Below are 22,128 nucleotides of genomic sequence, written 5' to 3' on the forward strand. Positions count from 1 at the left end.
TTTTGTTTCGCTTTTTCCATCTTTTCAATAATTTCTCCGATTTTCAGTTCTTCTATCTGAAAATAGATTTTTTGAAGGAGGAGATTTTCTGGAGATTGAAACATTGTTTTTCTTATTATGGTCCAGTTATCAATGATTTCCTTTAATACTTTACCAGTCGGTTTACGCCCCTTCGGGGCTAAACCTCCTGGCGCCCGTCGCAGTTCTAAAATGTCGTAGTTCTGAAACGTCGCGGTTCTAAAATACCGGTAAACCGGTAATACTGGTAAACCGGTAAACCGGTAATACCGGTAATACCGGTATATACCGGTAATCATTTACCGGTAAGTTACCGGCAAATTTATCTGTAAATTTACCGAAAGCACCGTACCGAAAGCACACACCGCTTCCTCCGCCGAACATAGTCTAAAAGACTGTGGGACATATGAACTCCTTGATTTGGGAAGTTCAACTTCTGGACCAAAATTTCAAAGTGTCGTGGTGCTACAGACTGATTCCAACCCAAAAAGGCAAACCATATTTGTTGCTTCCTTCAATAAAATGTTGACAATTTTTGAAAATCGGTTTCAAGCTATATGCAGATGTATCCCAAAAGTTTCATGGTAGATAAATTTTCGGTCTGGCTGCCTTTTCCTGTGGGAAACTTGCCTCCAGGGGAAATGGATTAACATACAAAGAAGAAAAGAGACACCCACTCCATTTATTATTTTTTTCTAGCGCTCTCTCAATTTTTTTCATTATAATTAAGGTACTGACTACATATTCTTCAAATTTTGCTCACACACGTGGGATTCAAGATTTTGTTCCACCAGAAAGTGACGGAATTGATGGGAGAAGCAGAATGGATGCGCGGAGATCAGAGCCCAGAATCGAAGCAGCTATTTCAAGAAACTTGTCGAGCAGAATCGAAGAATCTGCAGGAAGAAATGTCGTTTAAGATGCTGACGTGATAGATGAGCACCCCATTCGGAATAGGGCTTCATTTCGGTCGGTCGAAAATCGCCGACCGCCGACCGACCACCGACCGAGCCGACCGACAGTCGACCGAGTTGACCGATCGGTCGGCGCGCCAACCGTTCTCGTGCTTTTGCGCGCCAGAGTGTATGCACACGCGTACATCGTATTTCACAACACATACAGGGTGGCTGAAAAGTATTGAGACACTTGTTTTTTGTTGTATTTTCAAAAATGGAGTTTCAACAAAAGAACCAGATTTATTTTTTCAACAAATGATAGTAATAGAAAAGATATCAGAGGAGATATTCGAAGTTTGAGCCTTCGGCCTTGATGCACGCCTTCAAACGAGCTCGAACAGAAGCGACGGTGCGCCGGAGGTAGTCATCGTCAAGATCATCCCATGCTTTGAGCAAAGCGGCCTTCAGTGAATCCACATTTGGGTGCGATCGAGCCATCACCTTTTCCTCCAAATATCCCCAAACGGAAAAGTCGAGTGGATTCAGATCGGGCGAGGAAGCGGGCCACATGTCCTTGCCCCAGTAGCCAGGGAAATGAGCGTCGAGAACAGCTTTCGTGGATTTCGAGCCATGGGACGGGGCCCAATCTTGTTGAAGAATGAAGGGTTGCTGGCCAAAGTGGCTAGTGACCCACGGACGTAAAACATCCATCAACACCAACTTTTGGTACACATCCGAGTTGATTTTCACATTTCTATCAATGAAAACCAATGGGACTTTACCTTCCGACGTCAATCCAGCCCACACCATCACTGACTTTGGAAAAAGTCTCTTGTAGGCCAGACGACGTTTTGGGGGACTTTGCTTCGTCTTTTGACAACAATTGCCGAGCATTCTATCGTTTCGGAAGCGGCTCACCCGTAAAAATTTTTCATCAGTCCAAATGACTTCAGAGAGGCGGCGCACCCTTGAGTGCGTCGAGCAACTTTTTCGCTTTTTCGAGCCGATTCTTCTTGGACTGTTCTGTGAGGTATTGGCCACGAAGGAGCCGATAACTGTTCAGACCCAAGTCCTTTTTCACAATGGATTGAACCGATTGTCTTGAGATTCCGAGCGATGAAGCCATTTGGTTCATGCTGACCGCATCATTTCGTGTGATTCTCTTCTTGATGATGCCACGAGTCCGGCGAGTGTTGACAGTACGAGGTCTTCCGCTTTTCTTAAGCTCCAACACATGTCCTCGATCTTTCAATTGTTGCACAACTCGATAGACAGTTGCTCTCGGAAGAAGAAGTCTTCGAGCGATGTCACCGGTGGAGATGCCGTCGTTGAACAGCTTGGCAATGGTTTGGCGATGAGGAGAAGCTCGCATAACTTCGTGAAGAGATAAAGTGATGGGAAATGGCTCTAATGTCGGCTTATATACGCTCCCTATTTTCGAAATAATACGAAACTTTTCGAAAATACGACTTGGCACGGTGCCAAGAGCCATCATAACAAGTGTCTCAATACTTTTCGCCACCCTGTAATTTTTCAACACAAATTGTGAACATTTAAAGATTAACGATGATATTATTAAAAATAGAATGCATATTCTATACAGGAAAACATAATATTGACATAGAAATGTGTTTTTTTAAAAACGTTTAAATTCCGAGGCCGGCCGAGGCCGGCCTCGCAAATATGACTACGGCAAGCAAGTCGCATATTGTACGACAAGTTGCCTATTTTTTTAAATTTTTTGTTTTTTCTCGCTCTTTTTCAGCAAATCACGCATTTTTTGAGAGTTTTCTCGATTTTTCGATATTTAGAGCATTTAAAAAAGGAGGAAGTCAAGAAATCTTTTATTCCACACTGAGATAACAGGGGAGAGAAAATGACAACCAATTCAAGAAAATTAACAAAAAAAGCTTGTGTTCATGCATCAAAATCTTCAAGTCTCGCCTGTGTCCAATCGATCTTTTTCTTTGAGAATCTCAACTTTTCCAGCATTTTTAAGTCCAGACTCTGACGATTTGGTGTGTACAAGTTTTTTATGATTGAAAAAGATCTTTCTACATCTGCTTCCGAAGCTTGAATCGCATGAACTTTTTGGGCGATTTCGTGCAAAATTGGATAGGAGCTTTTTGCCAGAGGCCAAAATTTCGATGCAGGCATACTTCTGGTGTCTCTCTCGTATTGCTGCTGTTCTTGATGAAGCGAACTGCTTTTTGGGGCGCTTGATCCGCCCAGAGTACGTTGAAGGAAAGTGAGATGACGTGCAGGTGGTTGGCTTTGTGGTGGCGCCTGATATCTCATTTCCTCAAAACTTTTTCCCAAATCGTCCAGAAGCTTCTGAGCATCGTTCACGATATCAATCGGAATCTGAAATTTACACACTAGTTCATGTTACAATGTTCGTCGTTTTCTTTAGTACCTGATGCCGATCGTATCTCAATTGTAACTCATGTAAATCTTTAGACGGAGGATTCAAATAGGTGGCTACAAAATGAATGGTATCGAGATCTGTGCACATTTTTCTCGTTGCTTGTTTCGCGAATTTGACAAGAACCTCTTTCTCTCCAGCTACCGAAAATCGATGAAATTCATCCATTAAGCTAACGACAAACACAGCCACATCTTTCAAACTGTCCGACATCCAGTTTTGAAGCATTCAAAACGATACGGGACGTAGAATTTCCAGATGTACTGTGTTTTTTCTGGTGGCGCCTATAGTTTCATCATAATTAATATAAAAAATGTTTTTGCCTACTGCAAATGGCCACCGTTATCTCCTATAATGCTCGAGCAAGATTCACACTTCAAAAATTTGACGGCTTTTGCGCCGGTCGCATGATGAACAAAAACCACTCGCATGTATCCCTGTTTATCAGTGCATTTTTTCTGAAAAAGAACTAATTATTTCAACAAAAAAAAAATTTCAACTAGCATAAAAACCGCCGAATCCTTCCCGTGATTTGCTGAAAAAGAGCGAGAAAAAACAAAAAATTAAAAAAAAATACGCAACTTGTCGTAAAATATGCGACTTGCTAGATGATCTAGATCTTTCTTTTTTTTATTTAAAGGAAAAAGAAAAACTTGTATAAATAAAAGATACATAATCTTTTTAAAATGAAAATGGACACTTAGCAAGAAGAAACTGGTTTTAATGAACGAAATAGAGATGAGGAATAATATTCTACTCTTTTCATTGCTAATTCTAAAATTCGAAGTATATTTTTGTGTATTAGTCATAGAAAGAGATGAAAAAGACGAGTTTCTTATTGCTAAGTGTTAGTTGTTATAACATGAAATAGATGATAAAAAAACGATTCATTCTGTTGTTCTTTAAATATTCAAAACAAATTTTTGTAAATTATCAGATTCATTTCAGCATTATCAGAATTTGAATTAATACAGAAATTACATTTTTGTTGTTAAAAAGAATTAATGAATTGCGAACAAAGAATAATAATTCAATTGGAATCTAAAGATTTTTTGAGTAGCTCTGCAAGGATTTCTTTGTCCATTTCACTGGGATCCGCTGGAATAACTGAACGAATATCCGCTTTTGACTTGATTTTATCCAGGCATTGTTTCTGAAAAAAGTCAATAAACTGCTCACTTTTAAATTATTCGTCTAAAACTCACTTTCAGTCCCTCCATTCTATAATTTCCAGCCAACTCCAGCTTTCTTTTCAGTCCCTTTTTTGATTTTTCAAGCAAAAATTCCTCGCATTTTTTGACAATTTTAGGAGTGTCGAACATATCAGCCACTGATAAAATTCCTTGGACAGTATCATCTGAAATTGCTCTTTTCAAAATATACGGTAAGTACAGTAACCCACCATCAATTCCATTTTCTAGATGTAGAACTTCAAGATAGTATTGGAAGTCTTGAGGATTGACATCTTTCAATTCGATTTCTGATTTTTCAGATTCTTGAAATCTTCCCAAAAATAAAGTTGCAAAATATGGAGAATGAGAGGAGAGGTACTGAAAAAGTTGAATAGATGAAAATCAAAAACTGAAAAAATGACTCACCAACTTCGAAATATAGAATTTCCGCTTTTTTACTTTCAATGTGACATCGGAGAATTGTTTCATATCCTCTCCGAAACTTCTTAAATCTTTTCTGGGAAATTCATTTGTTTCTTCCGGAAATCCAACCATTTTGTTTATTTTCACATGAACTTCCACTTCCAATTTTCCATCATCCAGATATTCATCTTCCAAAGTTCTCCATTCAATAAAATAGAGGCAACCATAAATGCAGCGTCTCTCAAACACCCTACTCAAAGACCTTGAATGATTTTTTTCCCGGTTTTTCGAGAATATTCTCAGGGTATAATTAGTGTGAATTTCTTGATTTCCTGTCACATTTGTGTGTAAAAAAATTCCGAGGTGTTCGTTCTCTTTTTCAATACTTATTATCCTGCAATTGAATTGACATACAAATATAATTTAAAAAATGAGCAATAAGACCTACCATCCGATACCAAAATGTTCTTCTTGTGGACTATAGAGATATTGATATTGCTTGAATTTCTCAACATCAGTGAATATATGTTTCACAGTGAATTCTTTTTCAGTCATCTGAAAAAAAATGTTTACTGGAAAAGCTGAAAATTGAGAAAAAATATATATGAAAAAGAGCGAAACTGATAATATCAATGTTAAACGTAGAAAGTAGAAAGAGAACTTTGTAACCAAAAAGTGGGGGAAGGGAGTGATAAGAAATTCAGTGATTAGCAATTTTTGTGCACAACTTATTCAAAAAAAGTTCAAAATTAGATACTTTGAGACAGTTTTTGAGAATCACAGGTAAATTTTTAAATCAGAAATCATGCATTTTGAAGTTTCAGTTTTCCGATTTTGATTTATGTAAGAAGAAAGATTGATATTTCAGAAAATAATAACTAAAAGTTTTTAGTGCCCAGTTTTCTGATAATTCTTGAATTGATAAAATGAAAATGAGGTCTTTTGAAATTGAAAAAAAAAAGAAAATTGAAAAGAGAAGAGACAAACAATTTAAGAGTTAGCAAGGAAAACGGGAAATTTCAACACTGATAAGAATAAAATTGATTTGATTTCATGACGTATTTGAACGAAAAGAAGTGAGAATGGATTTTTTAAAATAATTGTTTAAAAAGAGTTCTAGCATACCATATTACCCCAAGTTTTAAACTTTTGGGTGACTTTGGTTTGTAAGTAGCATATGATTGCAGTTTTGTTCATTTTTGAGCTTCATTTCTGATTTAGAAGGTTCCAAGCTTCAATACAAGCCTAAACATGCCTAGATTTGAGGAAACTTGAAAAAAAAATCAAGAATTTCGATATTTTTGTAACTTTTGAAAATTCCTAAATTTCTGAAAAATCTAAAAGTTCATTCCAATTATATTCATCAAATCATCAAAATTATTAAAATTACAAATTTATGGAGAGTGAGGAAATCATTTAAAAAATTGAAATTATAGAAAAAATATTATCGGAAGAAGATGCTCTTATAGCTGTTGATACGATCCTCCTTGTTTTGCAGACTTCAGCTGGGCGGTCAGATTGTTGAAGAATGAAACTGAAAATAAGTGGATTGAACCGATGAATTGAATTTGGCGTTCTTACTTGTATCGTCCAGCTCTTTGCCTGTGGCCCTTAATTTAATTTCATTTTGAGAGAAGTCAAGGCATCCACTCTCGTCACGATGCTTCATCTCAATTGATAATTTTTCATTATTGATTCCATCCTTCTTGACGGCGGTGCAATGGAGAACGTTGCTTCATCTGAAAGTATTCGATGTAGGCGATTTTCATTTCAGATTTTTCAAATAAAACTCACTTGTCACGTCATCTGTTGGAATCGCATTTGGCAGAGAGGAAGAAGATGCCTACAAAAAAGAAGATTTCGTACATTGTCAGTGTGTAAAATATACGAAACATATTTTTCAGTTGTGTTTGACCGGTTTCATGAGTCTGTCGCTTGGCTTTCCAGTTTCCGATCACTTTGAGAATGTAGAACAGTGTAAAACACACCAAGATCCTAGTTTTTCAGCTAATATCCAATTTCTAAAAGACACCTGATTTTTTTACGTTTTCAGTGAAAAACTGAATTTTGCATACAAAATGAACAAATGATTAGACGAAGACGTGCCGCAGACTCCGAAGACAACGACTGAATTGCTTTTTATTTGTTATCAACCGCCATCGAGCTTTGCCTTTGTCTTCTGAAAGGTTCAAAAACTCATTTGCAAACGAAAACTGCGAAAATTCTCACGTTTGTGAATCTGATTTGTTTGTCCTTAAAAAGAAGACTGGCCTGAAAAGAAGTATCTTTAACCGGACAATTTTTTGGAACAATTTTACTACCGGGATAAATACCAGCAATCTCTTCGTGAAGTTGTCGATGGATGAAGTTGCTGAGACGTGGCTCTCTGCAAAAAACAAACGACAGAATTGTCCTCTAGTGTGGATTTTTATTTATTAAGGAGAGAAGCCATCTTGAAAAATAATGATTTGCTCTAAAATTTCGAAATTCAGCTTTTGGTGGCGACTCAACTAACATTTAAAAACTCGAAAACCGGACAGCCGGACACTAGGACCAACAGACGCGTCTAGCGTTATATATATAAGAAAGATTTGAAACAGGCATGTTTGGGCTCATTTTAAACCTCAGAAACTCGGAATTATGAATTTTCACTATCTGCAACGTTTTCGTGAATGCTAGAGCTTCAGAATGAGCTAAAACATGACTAGATCGGCCGCTTTTAGTATTAGGAACCGTCCGAATTAAAACGATAGCCTAGTTTCAAATTTAAGAGTATCTAGGCGCTTTTAGTCTCATTTTGAAGCTTAGGATTTTATATATTGAAACTTCAGATTCAGTTTGGAAGCATCAAAATGAGTAAGGAATTAAATTTAAAAATTTAAGAATGAAAACAAATCAATTCTAAATTTTTTTCGAAATTTCGAATTTTTGAATTTTGAAAAAAAAATACTTGGCTAATTTTAAGCATTTTACGATCAATTTTGATCTTTTTTCTGTTCTGATTAATTCGAGGTGAAATTCAGCAGCTTTTTTTTTGCAAACAATCGGAGAAATGTCTATAAACCTTTTTCAGAAACATCAGAGAGACGGTTGGTCACCATGGTCTACCAGAAATAAAGAAGAAAAAATCATGAGTGAAAAACTTATCCGAAAAGTTATGGAAAATAAAAACAACTTTTCAGAACTGGGATCTTCACAAACCATGCTAAAACCTGCCTGATCAATGTGATAATTTTGTTTTATTTATTTTTAAGAATTTTTGAAAATAAAAATTCATAATTTCTAGAAAATTGTTCCGAAAAAGGAACTTCTAACAATACTAGAGAATTAAAAAAAACGAAAATTCAAAATTAAAGATGTTCAGAATTTCAGAATTTCAAAATTTCTGAAATTCTGAATTACAGAAATAGAAAATTTGGAAAAGTTTCCGAATTCAGGATTTTTCTGGAAAAATATAAATTTAACATTCGGAATAGTTCGAAATTCTAAAAAACTGGAAAAACTTTCAAATTTAAAAGGTTTTTTTTTCAAAAATCCAGAATTTGGTTTTTTAATACATTTTATTGAAAGATTACAAATTTCATGAACAATCAAAATACTTTTGAATCTCTGAATTTCAGAATCTCAGAATTTCAAAATCTCAGAATCTTAGAATCTCAGAATCTCAGAATCTCAGAATTTCAGAATCTCAGAATTTCAGAATCTCAGAATTTCAGAATCTCAGAATTTCAGAATCTCAGAATTTCAGAATCTTAGAATTTCAAAATCTCAGAATCTCAGAATCTCAGAATTTCAGAATCTCAGAATTTCAGAATCTCAGAATCTTAGAATCTCAGAATCTCAGAATCTCAGAATCTCAGAATCTCAGAATTTCAGAATCTCAGAATTTCAAAATCTCAGAATCTTAGAATCTCAGAATCTCAGAATCTCAGAATCTCAGAATCTCAGAATTTCAGAATCTCAGAATTTCAGAATCTAAGTCTCTGAGAACTTTCTTTTTTTCTGTTTAGTTTCCACTTTACAAAGTTTTTGTTCCTCACTAATTACCCATGAGTAGTAATTGTTTTTTACTTTTCCAATTTTTTATCCTTTACTCATAAATTCCAAAATCACAAGACATTTCCTTTCCCTTTTTTGTCGTTTCTGTTTTTAGGTTTTTTTTTTTGAAATAACATAAATTTTATGAAAATTCTGCAAAAATGATCCCATAAAATGTCAGTTGAGCAACCTATAATTATAGTGATAAAACTAGAAAATCAGAATGATATTTTGAAAGAAAATTTGAAGAAAAAAGAGAGACTAATTAAGTCTCAAGAGAGCTAAGAAAAGAAAATCATGGGTTTTCGTTTTTTCGAAAAAAAATTTCGAAGAGTTTTTCCACAATTTTTGAGCCTTAAAATCAGAATTTTTCAGACTTTTTCTTTAAAATTTGACACAGAAAATTTCGCGAAAATTGAATTAGAAAACTTCATTTTTTAAATGTTTTCGGGTAATTTAATTTTCTGAAAAAAAGAAAAAAATTTTTTTTGATTTTTGAACTAGGTGATTCATTGGGAAATTATTGCTGATTTTTAGTTTTTAGGCTTTTTTGTTCGAAAAATTTTTTTCAGAAATTTTCAATTTTTAATGTTATCTGATATCCCCTTATTTTTTAAATCAAAAATTTCAAATTTCAAAATTTTCAGACAAAATGGAAAATTCAGGGAAAACTTTGATCGAAGAATTGGTATCCCAGGAAAAAGCAACACAGAATTACAGAATCTCAGAATCTCAGAATCTCAGAATCTCAGAATCTCAGAATCTCAGAATCCCAGAATCCCAGAATCCCAGAATCTCAGAATCTCAGAATCTCAGAATCTCAGAATCTCAGAATCTCAGAATCCCAGAATCTCAGAATCTCAGAATCTCAGAATCTCAGAGAATCTCAAAAATCTAAATTCCAGGCCTGCACAACTGGCTCCATAATAAACGGTCTGAATTTCTATGCGATCATTTTTCGAATCCAAAAAAGGGATGGTTTTTTGAAAATTTGTGGCTTGAACAGTTTCGGGAATACATTGGTTTGTTTTGGATATCTTTGTTTTCCAGTTCCGGTATTGTTAATGTAAGTTTTGGAAAAGCACAATAAGCTACAGTAACCAAAATTTTGATCTTCTAAATTTTTGAATTTCTTCAATTCTGAATTCAAAGACTACAGTAATCCCTAATTTTTTTCAGAAATGAGCCTCCAAATCACTGGCTTAACGCTGTGATGGGTCAATTAATTGGTTGGTTCGCCTGGAGTTTTGCCCCTCTTGCTCAGATTCTATTGGCCACAAATCGAATCACAGCTGTGTTCATGCCTCATTTGCATATGAAAAAATATCGATTTTCACCTACTAATGTGAGGTTTTTTCAATCTGAAAATACGAATTTTTGAAATTACGAAAATACGAAATTTTGAAATTATGAAACTTTGAAATAATGAAATTTAGAGATTCTGAGATTCTAAGATTCTGAGATTCTGAGATTCTAAAGTTCTGAGATTCTGCGGTTCTGAAATTCAGAAGTCCAAAAATATCAAAAAAATTCCAGATTGGCATAATTGCCGCCCTCTCAGTTGCTGTTTTCCTATTCCTCGTCCTCCTCCCCGAAGGCTGTCATTATCTTTTCAATGCTGATTACGTCGGCTGGATTGGAGAAATCAGTACATGCACTGAAATTGCTCAGGATATGTTTCTAGTTTCACTGATGGTCATAGCAGCATTTACAGCAATTTGTAGTGTTCTTCTATTTTTTAAATTAATTTTGAATACGGTAAGTTTTCTGGAATTTTAGATTTTGAGCCATTTTGAGCATTAAAATCGTTCAAAATTGCTCAATTTTTTGAAATTTTTTCTGAAAAAAATCTGAAAATCCTCCAAAATTTTCAGACAGAACACCAGCAAATTTCCAGCTACGCAATTCTACAAAGACATCGAAAAAATCGGAGAATGATAATTCAGGCTTTAATCCAGAGTGCGCTAATTATTCTGGACTCTTTTAATTCTACAGTAACCTACAATGTATTTCCAAATCTCTTATTTCAATTTTTGACACTTTCGTTTTCAATGGTTTTCTTGAGAACTGTTGAAGGGTAAGGGACTTTTTGGGTTTTCTGTGTCATAACTTAATTTTTGAATTTCTTAGGTCATGACTTAATTTTTTGGATTTTCTAGGTTATAACCTACCTTTTACTAGGCCATGACCTAATTTTTTCTAGGTCATGACTTAATTTTCTGGACTTTCTAGGTCATGACCGATTTTTTTGGATTTTCTAGGTCATGGCCTGATTTCTTTTGGGTCATGACCTAATTACTTCTAGGTCATGACCTAATTTTTCTGTGTCATGACCTAATTTTTTAGATTTTCTAGGTCATGACCTAATTTTTTTTAGGTCATGACCTAACTTTTTGGATTTCTAGGTCATGACCTAATTTACGAATTTTCTAGGTCATGACCTAATTTTTTTTAGGTCATGACCTAACTTTTTGGATTTCTAGCTCATGACCTAATTTTCGGATTTTCTAGGTCATGATCGACTTTTTCGGATTATTTTTTCAAATTTTATTTAAAAAAATTTTCAGTTTCGTCGTATTCTACATCAACTATCAATACAGAAGTTCGGAAAATTTTGGGAATTAAAAAATCGTCCCATTCTGGGACGATTTTTTGTTCAAAAACGGGAATCGATGTCTACTGGGACCAGAAAACAGAATTATTGAAAACTTTTTTTGGAATTTTGGTTTAATTGCTATGTAATAAAATTTTTTTTTTTTCGAAAATAAAAAATTCGTCGAATTTTCCGTTTTATAATTTTGAAAATCGTGATTTTTTGTTCATACCCAGGACCCAGGACCCAGGACCCAGGACCCAGGACCCAGGACCCAGGACCCAGGACCCAGGACCCAGGACCCAGGACCCAGAAAATGACCTAGAAAACCCTGAAAAATTAGGTCATGATCTAGAAAATCGAAAAATCTCTTATTCTGAAAATTCAAAAACTTCAATTTTTGGAAAAAGTGCACTTTGACAATTCCCAAACGGGGGCTAATGAGACAATTAATTTTTGCATTTCTCATTTCTTTTTCGATTTTTCCATTTTCTCAGAATCCAGAAATTCTGAGATTAAGAGTTTCAAAACCTGAATTTTCTCTAACTCAAATCTTTTTCCTTCCTTTTCCTCTATTTCATCTTGTTTTTTCCTCTATTTTTTCTCTGTTAATATTCTTGACATGATAAATATCAAAAATCTGTTATCATCCCTTTCTTTTTGCTCATCTTTTGATAACAGCGAAAATTTGGTATCTCTTTTCCTGTTCCTCTTTTTTTCTTCTTCTTTTTTTTTTCTTTTTTCTCCATGACAACCTGCCATTTTCTGTTCTTCTTCCTCCCTAATTTTCTTATTTTTCAGTTCCATTTCAACCAAAAAGTTTTTCTTCTTTTTTTTCTGATAATTAGGTGTTAGATTTGTTGTTGTTTTTCTTATTTTTTTTGGAATTTTTTTGAATTTTTTGGATTAGGGAATGTTGGAAATTCTTAACTTCTGAATTGGTTTAATTCTGGAATTCCGAAAGTTCTGATAATCTGAATTTCTGAATTTCTGAATTTCTGAATTTCTGAATTTCTGAATTTCTGAATTTCTAAATTTCTGAATTTCTGAATTTCTGAATTTCTGAATTTCTGAATTTCTAAATTTCTGAATTTCTGAATTTCTGAATTTCTAAATTTCTGAATTTCTGAATTTCTGAATTTCTGAATTTCTAAATTTCTGAATTTCTGAATTTCTGAATTTCTAAATTTCTGAATTTCTGAATTTCTGAATTTCTAAATTTCTGAATTTCTGAATTTCTAAAATTCGAATCCAAAAATATTTTGAAGCTCTTCAAATTATTCAGATTTTTGATCATTAACATTTTCTTCGAAAATTTTAGAATGAGATTTCACAATTTTCGAGCGTATTTTGGGATTTTTGGATAATCCTGAAATATCAAAAGTGCATTCTCAGAATCTGAGAATCTGAGAATCTGAGAATCTCAGAATCTCAGAATATCAGAAACTCTGAATTTCAGAATTTCAGAAATTCAGAAATTGAAAAGTTAAATGATTCAAAAATTCAAAAACTCAGAATTTCAGAATTTCGAAAAAACGAAAATTCCAAAAAAAAAAAGAATCAAAATTCCAAAAAAAAATCAAGAAATCTAAAAACTTGAAATTCTAAAAACCGTAAAACCTGTATTAGAAGGGCCGGCCCTTCTATTGTTCCAAGGTACCTCCAGTGAGCCCTTCTATTACAGGGGTCCTTCAATCAGAGGGGCCCATTCTACTTTTCCGGCCAGTTTTCCTGAATTTTCGTTCAAAATTCATGAAAATCCTGCCAATTTCACCAAAATGTAGCAAGATTTTCATCGGAAAATAGAGTTTCAACAAAATTTCTATTAAATTTTGAAGTTCCCAAAATATTTTCCACTGTAAAAATACGGAAATTTTCTGAGTTCAAAACACATTTTAAAGGGGCGGTCCTTTTTCACAGAGGGCCCTTCTATTACAGGGGGGGGGGGGCTTCAATTTTTCCGAGCCTCTTTCGGAGGGCCCTTCTATTAGAGGATCCCTTCTATCAAATTGCCCTTGTAATACAGGTTTTACGGTATTTGTTCCGAAAATGCAAAAAAGTCCTGAATCTGATCTCCGTCTTAAAATTCGCACATCACTTCTAAAAAACCGGAAATCTGAGAAAATTCTAGATTTCATTTTTCCGGGATCTAAAAATCGAAATCAATTTCTCATCAGAATAAATGCAAAAAGTCATGTATTTATTGACTTATCCTCATCTTCTCAAAAATCCATCTTAATGCTCCACGAGCCGGCTCCGCCCACTCAGATGCGGGGAGAAAGATAGAGATTATCCTAATCTACATGTATATTTTTCTCTGCTTTTCCTTTCCTAACGAATTCTTATATTTCTTATATTTCCCCCCTCCGTTTTCAGCTCCAATTCATATCATAAATCCCTTACATTTCATTGAATTCTTATCATATTTTTTCTTCTTTTTTTCTGATCCTAATGTCAATCCCATTGGGGTCATGATGTATATTTTTGATGGATTTAATGACATTATGGATATCTTGTCTGGAAACAAAAATTGGGAGATTTGAAAAGGTTAGATTTTCCAATATTCCGAAAAAAAACTAGAAATTCTGAAATTCTGAAAATTGAATTTTCAAACTGATAATAGAAACTCAGTTACCGTGAAACCTGTATAAGAGGGGCCCCTCTAACAGAAGGGCCCTCCGAGAGGGGTTTGGAAAAATAGACGGGACCCCTGTAATGGAAGGGCCCCCTTCAAAATGTGTGTTTGAAATCAGAAAATTTCCGTATTTTTACAGTGAAAAATGTTTTGGGAACTTCAGAATTTAATAGAAATTTTGTTGAAACTCTATTCTTGCTAAATTTCAAAGAAATTTGTAGATTTTCATTAATTTTAAACGAAACTTTGTCGAAATTTTCGATGCAAATTTTAGGAAAAAACTGGCCGGATAGAAGATAGAAGGGCCCTTTGGAGGTAACTTGGAACAATAGAAGGGCCGGCCCTTCTAATACAGGTTTTACGGTATGCTAGAAATTCAGTTTTCCTGGAGGAAGGTCAGAATGGTTAAACTTTTATATAAAATGTTGAGAATGAAGATTTTTGAATTGTCAGACAAATCACAAAATCGAAAAAAAGAACTGAAAATTCGGAATTTTTTGAGGATTTTGAGTTTTTTGACTACCAAATTTTTCAAAATTTTTTTATATTTTAAAATTTTTAGTAACTTTAGAATTTTTGAATTGTGGAATGAACTTTTGAGCTTCAGAACCTCAGAAGTTCAAAAACTGAATGTGAGAATTTCAAAATTTTGGAATTTCAGAACTTCTGATTTCCGAATCTCAAATTTTCCAAATTTTCAGCTAATCCTCTGAAAATTGGATGATTCACATTGTTCTTCTGCCTAGCCAAAAAAAAGCCAAAAGAAGCGAAATTCTTTCCGTTTTTCCTAATCTTTTATCAAGTTTTTTGGTTTTTAAAGATTTGAAATTTTTTCTCGCAATGAAAAAATTCTAGATTTTTCTCTTATGTTTTTTTTTCGATTTCAAAAAAATGACGAATTCTAGAAACTCGTTTTTTCCCTTATTCGTTAATTTCTCTATTCTGTACATTGCTCAGCCTCGAGGGAAAACTGGAAACTCGACACCTTCATCATTTTTGCATTTTGCATTTCGCATTTTTTTTGTTGACACATAAAACATAAAAATAATATTTGCATCCAAATTGTCCAAATTGTTGATATTCTTTTTTGCCAAATTCAGAATTTCAGAAATTCGGAAATTCGGAAATTCAGAAATTCAGAAATTCAGAAATTCGGAAATTCCAAAAATTCAAAAATTCAGAAATTCAGAAATTCAGAAATTCCAAAAATTCAAAAATTCAGAAATTCAGAAATCTTGAAATATAGAAATTCAGAAATTCAGGAATTCAGAAATTCAGAAATTCAGAAATTCAGAAATTCAGAAATTCAGAAATTCAGAAATTCAGAAATTCAGAAATTCAGAAATTCAGAAATTCAGAAATTCAGAAATTCAGAAATTCAGAAATTCAGAAATTCAGAAATTCAGAAATTCAGAAATTCAGAAATTCAGAAATTCAGAAATTCAGAAATTCAGAAATTCAGAAATTCAGAAATTCAGAAATTCAGAAATTCAGAAATTCAAAAATTCAGAAATTCAGAAATTCAGAAAATTAGAAATTCAGAAAATCAGAAATTCAGAAAATCAGAAAATCAGAAATTCAGAAATTCAGAAATTTAAAAATTCAGAAATTCAGAAATTCAGTAATCCAGAAATTCAGAAATTCAGAAATTCAGAAATTCAGAAATTCAGAAATTCAGAAATTCAGAAATTCAGAAATTCAGAAATTCAGAAATTCAGAAATTCAGAAATTCAGAAATTCAGAAATTCAGAAATTCAGAAATTCAGAAATTCAGAAATTCAGAAATTCAGAAATTCTGAAATTCAGAAATTCAGAAATTCAGAAATTCAGAAATTCAGAAATTCAGAAATTCAGAAATTCAGAAATTCAGAAATTCAGAAATTCAGAAATTCAGAAATTCAGAAATTCAGAAATTCAGAAATTCAGAAATTCAGAAATTCAGAAATTCAGAAATTCAGAAATTCAGAAAATCAGAAATTCAGAAATTCAGAAATTTAAAAATTCAGAAATTCAGAAATTCAGAAATTCAGAAATTTAAAAATTCAGAAATTCAGAAATTCAGTAATCCAGAAATTCAGAAATTCAGAAATTCAGAAATTCAGAAATTCAGAAATTCAGAAATTCAGAAATTCAGAAATTCAGTAATTCAGAAATTCAGAAATTCTGAAATTCAGTAATTCCGAAATTCTGAAATTCTGAAATTCAGTAATTCCGAAATTCTGAAATTCCTATCGTTCGATTCCTACCGGAAACGAACGCCCACTGAATTTTTTTTCATTTTTTCTATTTTTTGGATTGCTTAGCTTCCATTAAATTAGACATCCTTTTTTCTGTTTTTTTTCTAATCTTTTCATAATTATTCAGACTTCCGGATTGTCAAAAAATTGGCATATTTTTCCTGTCGAAAATTTTTGCTTTCCAATGACTCATTTTTAATTTTTTTTTTCCTTCCTTCATCCACATTTCTCAATTTGAGCTCAATTTTTAGATCTTCACAGCTCCAAAATCACACTATTCTCTGTATATTAAAATTCCAAAAATCTGAAATTTTCAGCCAAAAATTATCCCATCATCTTCATACGTGTCGGCGATCCCGGCCCGGGTCCGGGATCGGAGTGCCAGTACATCGAGAAGGGTGATTCGAAGCGATCCACCGACATGCTCCTCGATTGCGGTGAGTTTTGAGTTTTGGTGCCTAGAAAAAGCTCAGGTGGTATATAAAACCACGAAGGTATAAAAAATTGCTGATTTCTGAAAGACACCTATTTTGCCCTTTTTAGTACCAAACGGACCAAAAAGGGTGGTCCTTCAGAAATCGGCTAATAGCTGAAAAACTAGCATATTTCAAAAATTCTGTATATGCAAAGTTTTCAATCTAGATCTGTTTTACAATCTCCGAAGTTTTCAAAGTGATGACCGTCAAGTCAAATGGTCAAAAGGGCTGAAAATCAACTGAAAAATACACATTTTTGTTTATCTTAATGGTCGGTACTGTATAAACAAGACGTTTGGTGCCTCCTTTTTCTGCAATTTTTTCTCCTGTAGCAATTGATTTGGTTTTTTAGGCCATCGAGGTTTTTCTAGGCCATATGTTTTTTTTTCCAAATGGTCGGGTGAAAATCTAATTTCTGAAAATATAATTCTTCAAAAATTCAAAAGTTTATTTTCTGGAATTTCAGAAAAGCTGAAACTCTGAATGTTTGAAATACTCAAGTTCTGAAAAATTCAGGTTTTTGAAACTCTGAACTTCTGAGATTTTGAAATTCTGAACTTCTGAGATTCTGAGATTCTGAGATTCTGAGATTCTGAGATTCTGAGATTCTGGGATTTTGAGATTCTGAGATTCTGAGATTCTGAGATTCTGAAATTCTGAGATTCTGAGATTCTGAGATTTTGAGATTCTGAGATTCTGAGATTCTGAGATTCTGAGATTCTGAGATTCTGAGATTCTGAGATTCTGAGATTCTGAGATTCTGAGATTCCGAGATTCTGAGATTCTGAGATTCTGAAATTCTGGGATTCTGGGATTCTGAGATTCTGGAATTCTGAGATTCTGGAATTCTGAGATTCCGGAATTCTGAGATTCTGGAATTCTGAGATTCTGAGATTCTGGATTCTGATTCTGTAACTGGGAGGTTCGGCGATTCTGAGATTACCGAATTCTCCGAAATTCGAATCTCCGAAATTCGGAATCTCCGAAATTCATGAAATTTTGAAAGTTATGAAAGTTATGAAATTCTGAAGGTCTGAAATTCTGAATTTTCTGAAATTTTTGAATTGGCGGCCTAGAAAACCAAACCCTCCCAAAAGCTCTTCCATTTCCTTTTCTTTATCAAATTTCGAAAATTAAAGATATCTAAATATTTCATCTGTCCCTTTAAACCCCCAAATCCAGATCATCAGAAAACCCCAAAAATCCCTTTCCACATCTAAATAAAAACCACTCTCGGAAATTAGAATTTTCTTTTCCTTTCCCTTCATTTTTCTATAAATTTCCTGGATCAAAAACCCTTTTAATGCAAATCAACGGGGAAAATGCAGAATTTCCGGTTTTCTCTGGGTCTCTACTTTTTTTTGCTCTATTTTTTTGCTTAAATTTCCCAAAATTTCATGAAAATCAATGGGAAAACTTCTAAAATATCCCAAAAAAAGTTTTTTGTTTCCATTTTTAAAATTTTATCACATGAAAAATGTTTTCTCTCCTTTCCCTCCCCTCTCCTCCTCTGCCTCTTTTCCCCCTCCCTCTTATACGTCTTCCCACTCTTCCCGCTTCCGTGACTGCTTGGCGCAATGGTAGCGCGTTCGACTCCAGATCGAAAGGTTGGGCGTTCGATCCGCTCAGTGGTCAAACTTTTTTTTCTTCTTTTTAAAGATGTCTGGAGGTTGGGAAAGTTGTTTAGAGTGATTTATAGCTAAATTAAGGTTCACAGTTTGAATTTTTTGCCAATTTCAGGAGGACAACGTCGGCGAGTACAACTCTGAAGCAGAATCCGAGGCAAGTGGGGACCGTCGGCCGGAGCACGTCGCCGCGAGATACGTGCCAACGCAGCGGAGCGACGATGGAGGATATCCGAACCATGTGAGTAGGGGGAATAGATCGGAAATTAAGAGGAAGTTACGCAAAAAACGCTTTTTGGGATTCGAAAAAAAAATGTTTTTTCAATAATCTTTACAAATTCCAGCATCATCACGAAGCCTTCAACCGAACAGTGTCCGCAGTATCACTTCCTGTTGGAAAGCAATTAAAAGATATGTCTGATAAAACAATGTACGAACGAGCGATCGCTCAACTTGATAGCGATCCATTGGTTCATAAAGAGGTATGTTACAGTAGTTCAATTTTTACGCCAATTTTCAGTTTTCTGTTAAACATAGGAATAAGTGGTCAACTGATAAAATGTTTATCATAATATCAACAATATTTTATCAGTTAACCGCTTTTTGATATCTCTTACAGTAACCCAGCAAATCGCCTTTTTCCAGGTCGCACTTGGTCGCCGGATCGGCTTCTATAGGCTTGGCAAGGAACTTGGCGCTGGAAACTTCTCAAAAGTCAAGCTAGGAGTTCATCAGCTCACCAAAGAAAAAGTCGCGGTCAAAATCATGGATAAGGCAAAAATGGACCAAAAAGCGCAGAAACTTTTGATGCGGGAGATTGAGTCGATGGAGAAGATGAATCATCCGAATATCATCAAATTGTTTGAATGTGTGGAGACGTTGACAAGGGTTCATCTAGTGGTGGAGTATGCCAGTGGAGGCGAATTGTATACGTTTGTTCATGAACGAGGAAAATTGAGTGAAGCCGATGCGAAACCATTTTTTGCGCAGATTGTATCAGCGGTGGCGCATATGGTGGGTTTGGTGGTTTTACGAATGTGTAGCTCAGCTGATAGTGGTGTTTTGAGCCAATTATCTTGATTCCTATGAGAGATTTCAAAAATCTGCCAACTGATAAAATGTTGATGATATTATGATAAGTAATTTATCTGTTGACACGTTCTTGATATGTTTCACAGGAACCGAGATAATTGACTTCAAAATTGAAAGCCAAAGAGTCCTTCTATAATATCAAATACGGTAACTTTAACCTACTTTATCCTGATTCCTTAGACAACTACTGCAAATTGGTCAATTTGTAAAATTTTTTTTTCTAAAATTTTACACATTTTGTTTGTTGACAACTTTTTGTTATCTTTCACAGTAACCTAGACAAACTAGGTCAAAGTTACTTCCTTCCAGCACGCCCGCAACCTGGTCCATCGAGACATCAAAGCTGAAAATGTGATGTTTGCCAATCCAACAACCGTGAAACTTGTGGATTTTGGATTTTCGTGTCAAGTACAGAGAGATCAGCTTCTGGAGACCTTCTGTGGAAGTCCGCCATATGCGGCACCCGAACTTTTTAGGTATGGTTTTTTGAATAGTTTTTCGTGAATAAATCATCCAAATCATCTTCCCAGCACATCTGGAACTTAAGATACGATCATTTGAAACGTCCGTTGTGTTAGAGACGCAGCGTGTCTCGTCGTCTGCGCCTCTAGCCGCCTAAACTTGAAGCTGCTCTATCTCGGCTTCTAGAAGCGCTAGAAATGTAATTTTTAGGCAGAATTGTAGAGAATCTTGTCTACTTTATAATCCAAAGATTGATAAATCCCAAGATCCTAAGATCCATTGATCTTTGAATTCTTGAATTTTAAAATTTTGAAATTTTTATAAAGAATCCAGAAATCCATTTCAAACCCTAGAATTCTATCCAAAAACCAACTTCCTAGCTCATCTAGAACTCGAGATACGGTCATTTGAAATTTCCGAGGCTAGAGACGCAGCGTTTCTCGTCGTCTGCGTCTCTAGCCTCCTAAATTTGGAGTGGCTCTATATCGGTTCTTAGCAGCGCTAGAAATGCCATTTTTGACAGAATTGTAGGAAATTCAAACTATTTTTTAATTGAATTTTTTTCAAAAATTATCTTTTGCAGAGACAAGTCCTACTGCGGAGAGCTAGTCGATGTATGGGCTCTCGGAGTTCTCCTATACTTCATGCTAGTAGGCGTAACACCCTTTAAAGGAGAAACCGTTGCTGATATGAAAGTAATGATAATGGACGCCAAATTTCAACTTCCCGAATACATCAGCCTAATGGCTGGCGAGCTTATCAAGAGCATGCTTCGTCCGGATTTCGAGAAAAGAGCCGATATTGAGTATGTGAAGAAAAATTTCTGGATGCGGGATTGCAGATTTACAAAGAGCTATTTGTCAATCAAAGCTAATGTGGAAATCGAGGATGAGGCCGAGAAAACAGCAGTTAATGATAAGGTAAGCGAAACAAAAAAGATAAAAAGGAACTGAAGAGAGTGGGATTCGAACCCACGCCCCCGAAGGGACTGGTGCCTTAAACCAGCGCCTTAGACCGCTCGGCCATCTCTCCACACGCACCAACAGGAGAGAAAGGCGTAGATAAAGAGAAGGCGAAGGGGGAGGGAAGGGGGGGGAGCGAGGGGAGAGAAAAGGAGAAAAAAATGAAAAATTTCTCCTTCAGGTATGGAAAATAATGACAAGTTTCGGAATAACTCCTGAAATGTTGGCGGAAAATAATTTGGATAAAGGACCGAGAGATTCTATAATTGGGACCTATCGAATTGTGCAGTTTCAAGTTCAACATGAAATGGCAAAGGTTTGAAAAGTTGAAAATTTTGAAATTTCTCAGATTTCAAATTTTTTCAGGCTGCTAAAGAAAAGGATACACCACCAGCTAGCTCGTCGACACTTTCAAATGGTTCACCGGCAAAAAATAATAATCGAAAGCTGAAAAGTCGATCGAAAACTTGCTCGATTTTGTGAATTTACTTTGAAATTTTTGAAAAACGGCTTTCAATTTTATTTTAGAAGTTCATATCTATTTTTGAGACTTTTTTTGTATATTTTTGAGATTCAATGTAATAAATTTAATTCTAAAAATTCAAAATTTCCAGAATATTCCAAAATTCAGAAATTCAGGAAACATCCAGAGCGTTACCCATGACAATAAAAGAAGACAAAAGAAGACAAAGCTCAATGAGCACTACAAATAATAAATGAAAAGAAGAAAAGATGCGCTTTTCCATTGCCAATAGTAACCGCATGACAACCGAAAAGGAAGACAGCGCTTTAGTGTTTCATTTTCCAAGGTTTTGCTGTTTGCCTTAAGCCCACCCTATACGTTTTCTTTGAATTCAATTATCTCGGCTCCCATGAAAGATATCAAAAATTTGTCAACTGATAAATTGTTTATCACAACAGCAGCAATATTTTATCAGTTTACGAATTTTTGATATCTCTTATGGGAACCGAGATAAGTGAGCTCAAAAATCGTATAGATGAGCTTCTGAATACTGTAACTCAAACCTAATTTATCTCGGTTCCCATAAACGTTACTGCAAAACTGTCAATTGA

The 22,128-nt window shown here is 34.6% G+C and overlaps 5 protein-coding genes and 2 non-coding genes across 7 annotated transcripts; 2 read left to right on the plus strand and 5 right to left on the minus strand.

Annotated features, from left to right (window-relative positions):
• Nucleotides 1-1,250: 1,250 nt before the first annotated feature.
• On the minus strand, nucleotides 1,251-2,286 carry CBG24224 (the record flags this gene model as incomplete). The annotated part of the gene is made up of 2 exons (XM_002648100.1): nucleotides 1,251-1,726; nucleotides 1,881-2,286. 2 exons carry the CDS (start codon nucleotides 2,284-2,286, stop codon nucleotides 1,251-1,253), a joined length of 882 nt encoding a protein of 293 aa, XP_002648146.1.
• A 545-nt stretch (nucleotides 2,287-2,831) lies between these two features.
• Nucleotides 2,832-3,552, minus strand: CBG24225 (the record flags this gene model as incomplete). The annotated part of the gene is made up of 2 exons (XM_002648101.1): nucleotides 2,832-3,278; nucleotides 3,331-3,552. 2 exons carry the CDS (start codon nucleotides 3,550-3,552, stop codon nucleotides 2,832-2,834), a joined length of 669 nt encoding a protein of 222 aa, XP_002648147.1.
• Nucleotides 3,553-4,369: 817 nt separating this feature from the next.
• Cbr-sdz-28 lies at nucleotides 4,370-5,489 on the minus strand (the record flags this gene model as incomplete). The annotated part of the gene is made up of 5 exons (XM_002648102.1): nucleotides 4,370-4,492; nucleotides 4,545-4,696; nucleotides 4,742-4,889; nucleotides 4,938-5,328; nucleotides 5,383-5,489. The coding sequence occupies 5 exons, from the start codon at nucleotides 5,487-5,489 to the stop codon at nucleotides 4,370-4,372; spliced, it is 921 nt and encodes a 306-aa protein (XP_002648148.1).
• A 908-nt stretch (nucleotides 5,490-6,397) lies between these two features.
• Nucleotides 6,398-6,603, minus strand: CBG24227 (the record flags this gene model as incomplete). Its single annotated transcript, XM_002648103.1, has 2 exons — nucleotides 6,398-6,468; nucleotides 6,516-6,603. The coding sequence occupies 2 exons, from the start codon at nucleotides 6,601-6,603 to the stop codon at nucleotides 6,398-6,400; spliced, it is 159 nt and encodes a 52-aa protein (XP_002648149.1).
• Nucleotides 6,604-7,986: 1,383 nt separating this feature from the next.
• Nucleotides 7,987-21,537, plus strand: Cbr-srx-120 (the record flags this gene model as incomplete). Its single annotated transcript, XM_045241155.1, has 12 exons — nucleotides 7,987-8,023; nucleotides 10,023-10,038; nucleotides 10,152-10,317; nucleotides 10,509-10,730; nucleotides 16,755-16,874; nucleotides 18,654-18,779; nucleotides 18,883-19,020; nucleotides 19,184-19,552; nucleotides 19,940-20,106; nucleotides 20,676-21,012; nucleotides 21,236-21,370; nucleotides 21,421-21,537. The coding sequence occupies 12 exons, from the start codon at nucleotides 7,987-7,989 to the stop codon at nucleotides 21,535-21,537; spliced, it is 1,950 nt and encodes a 649-aa protein (XP_045091281.1).
• CBG28596 lies at nucleotides 18,477-18,548 on the plus strand. Its single transcript has one exon. It is a non-coding gene (tRNA).
• CBG28272 lies at nucleotides 21,043-21,124 on the minus strand. Its single transcript has one exon. It is a non-coding gene (tRNA).
• Nucleotides 21,538-22,128: the final 591 nt, after the last annotated feature.

The sequence above is a fragment of the Caenorhabditis briggsae genome (genome assembly GCF_000004555.2).
Source record: "Caenorhabditis briggsae AF16 supercontig from assembly CB4, cb25.NA_117, whole genome shotgun sequence".
Classification (NCBI taxonomy): Eukaryota; Metazoa; Nematoda; class Chromadorea; order Rhabditida; family Rhabditidae; genus Caenorhabditis; species Caenorhabditis briggsae.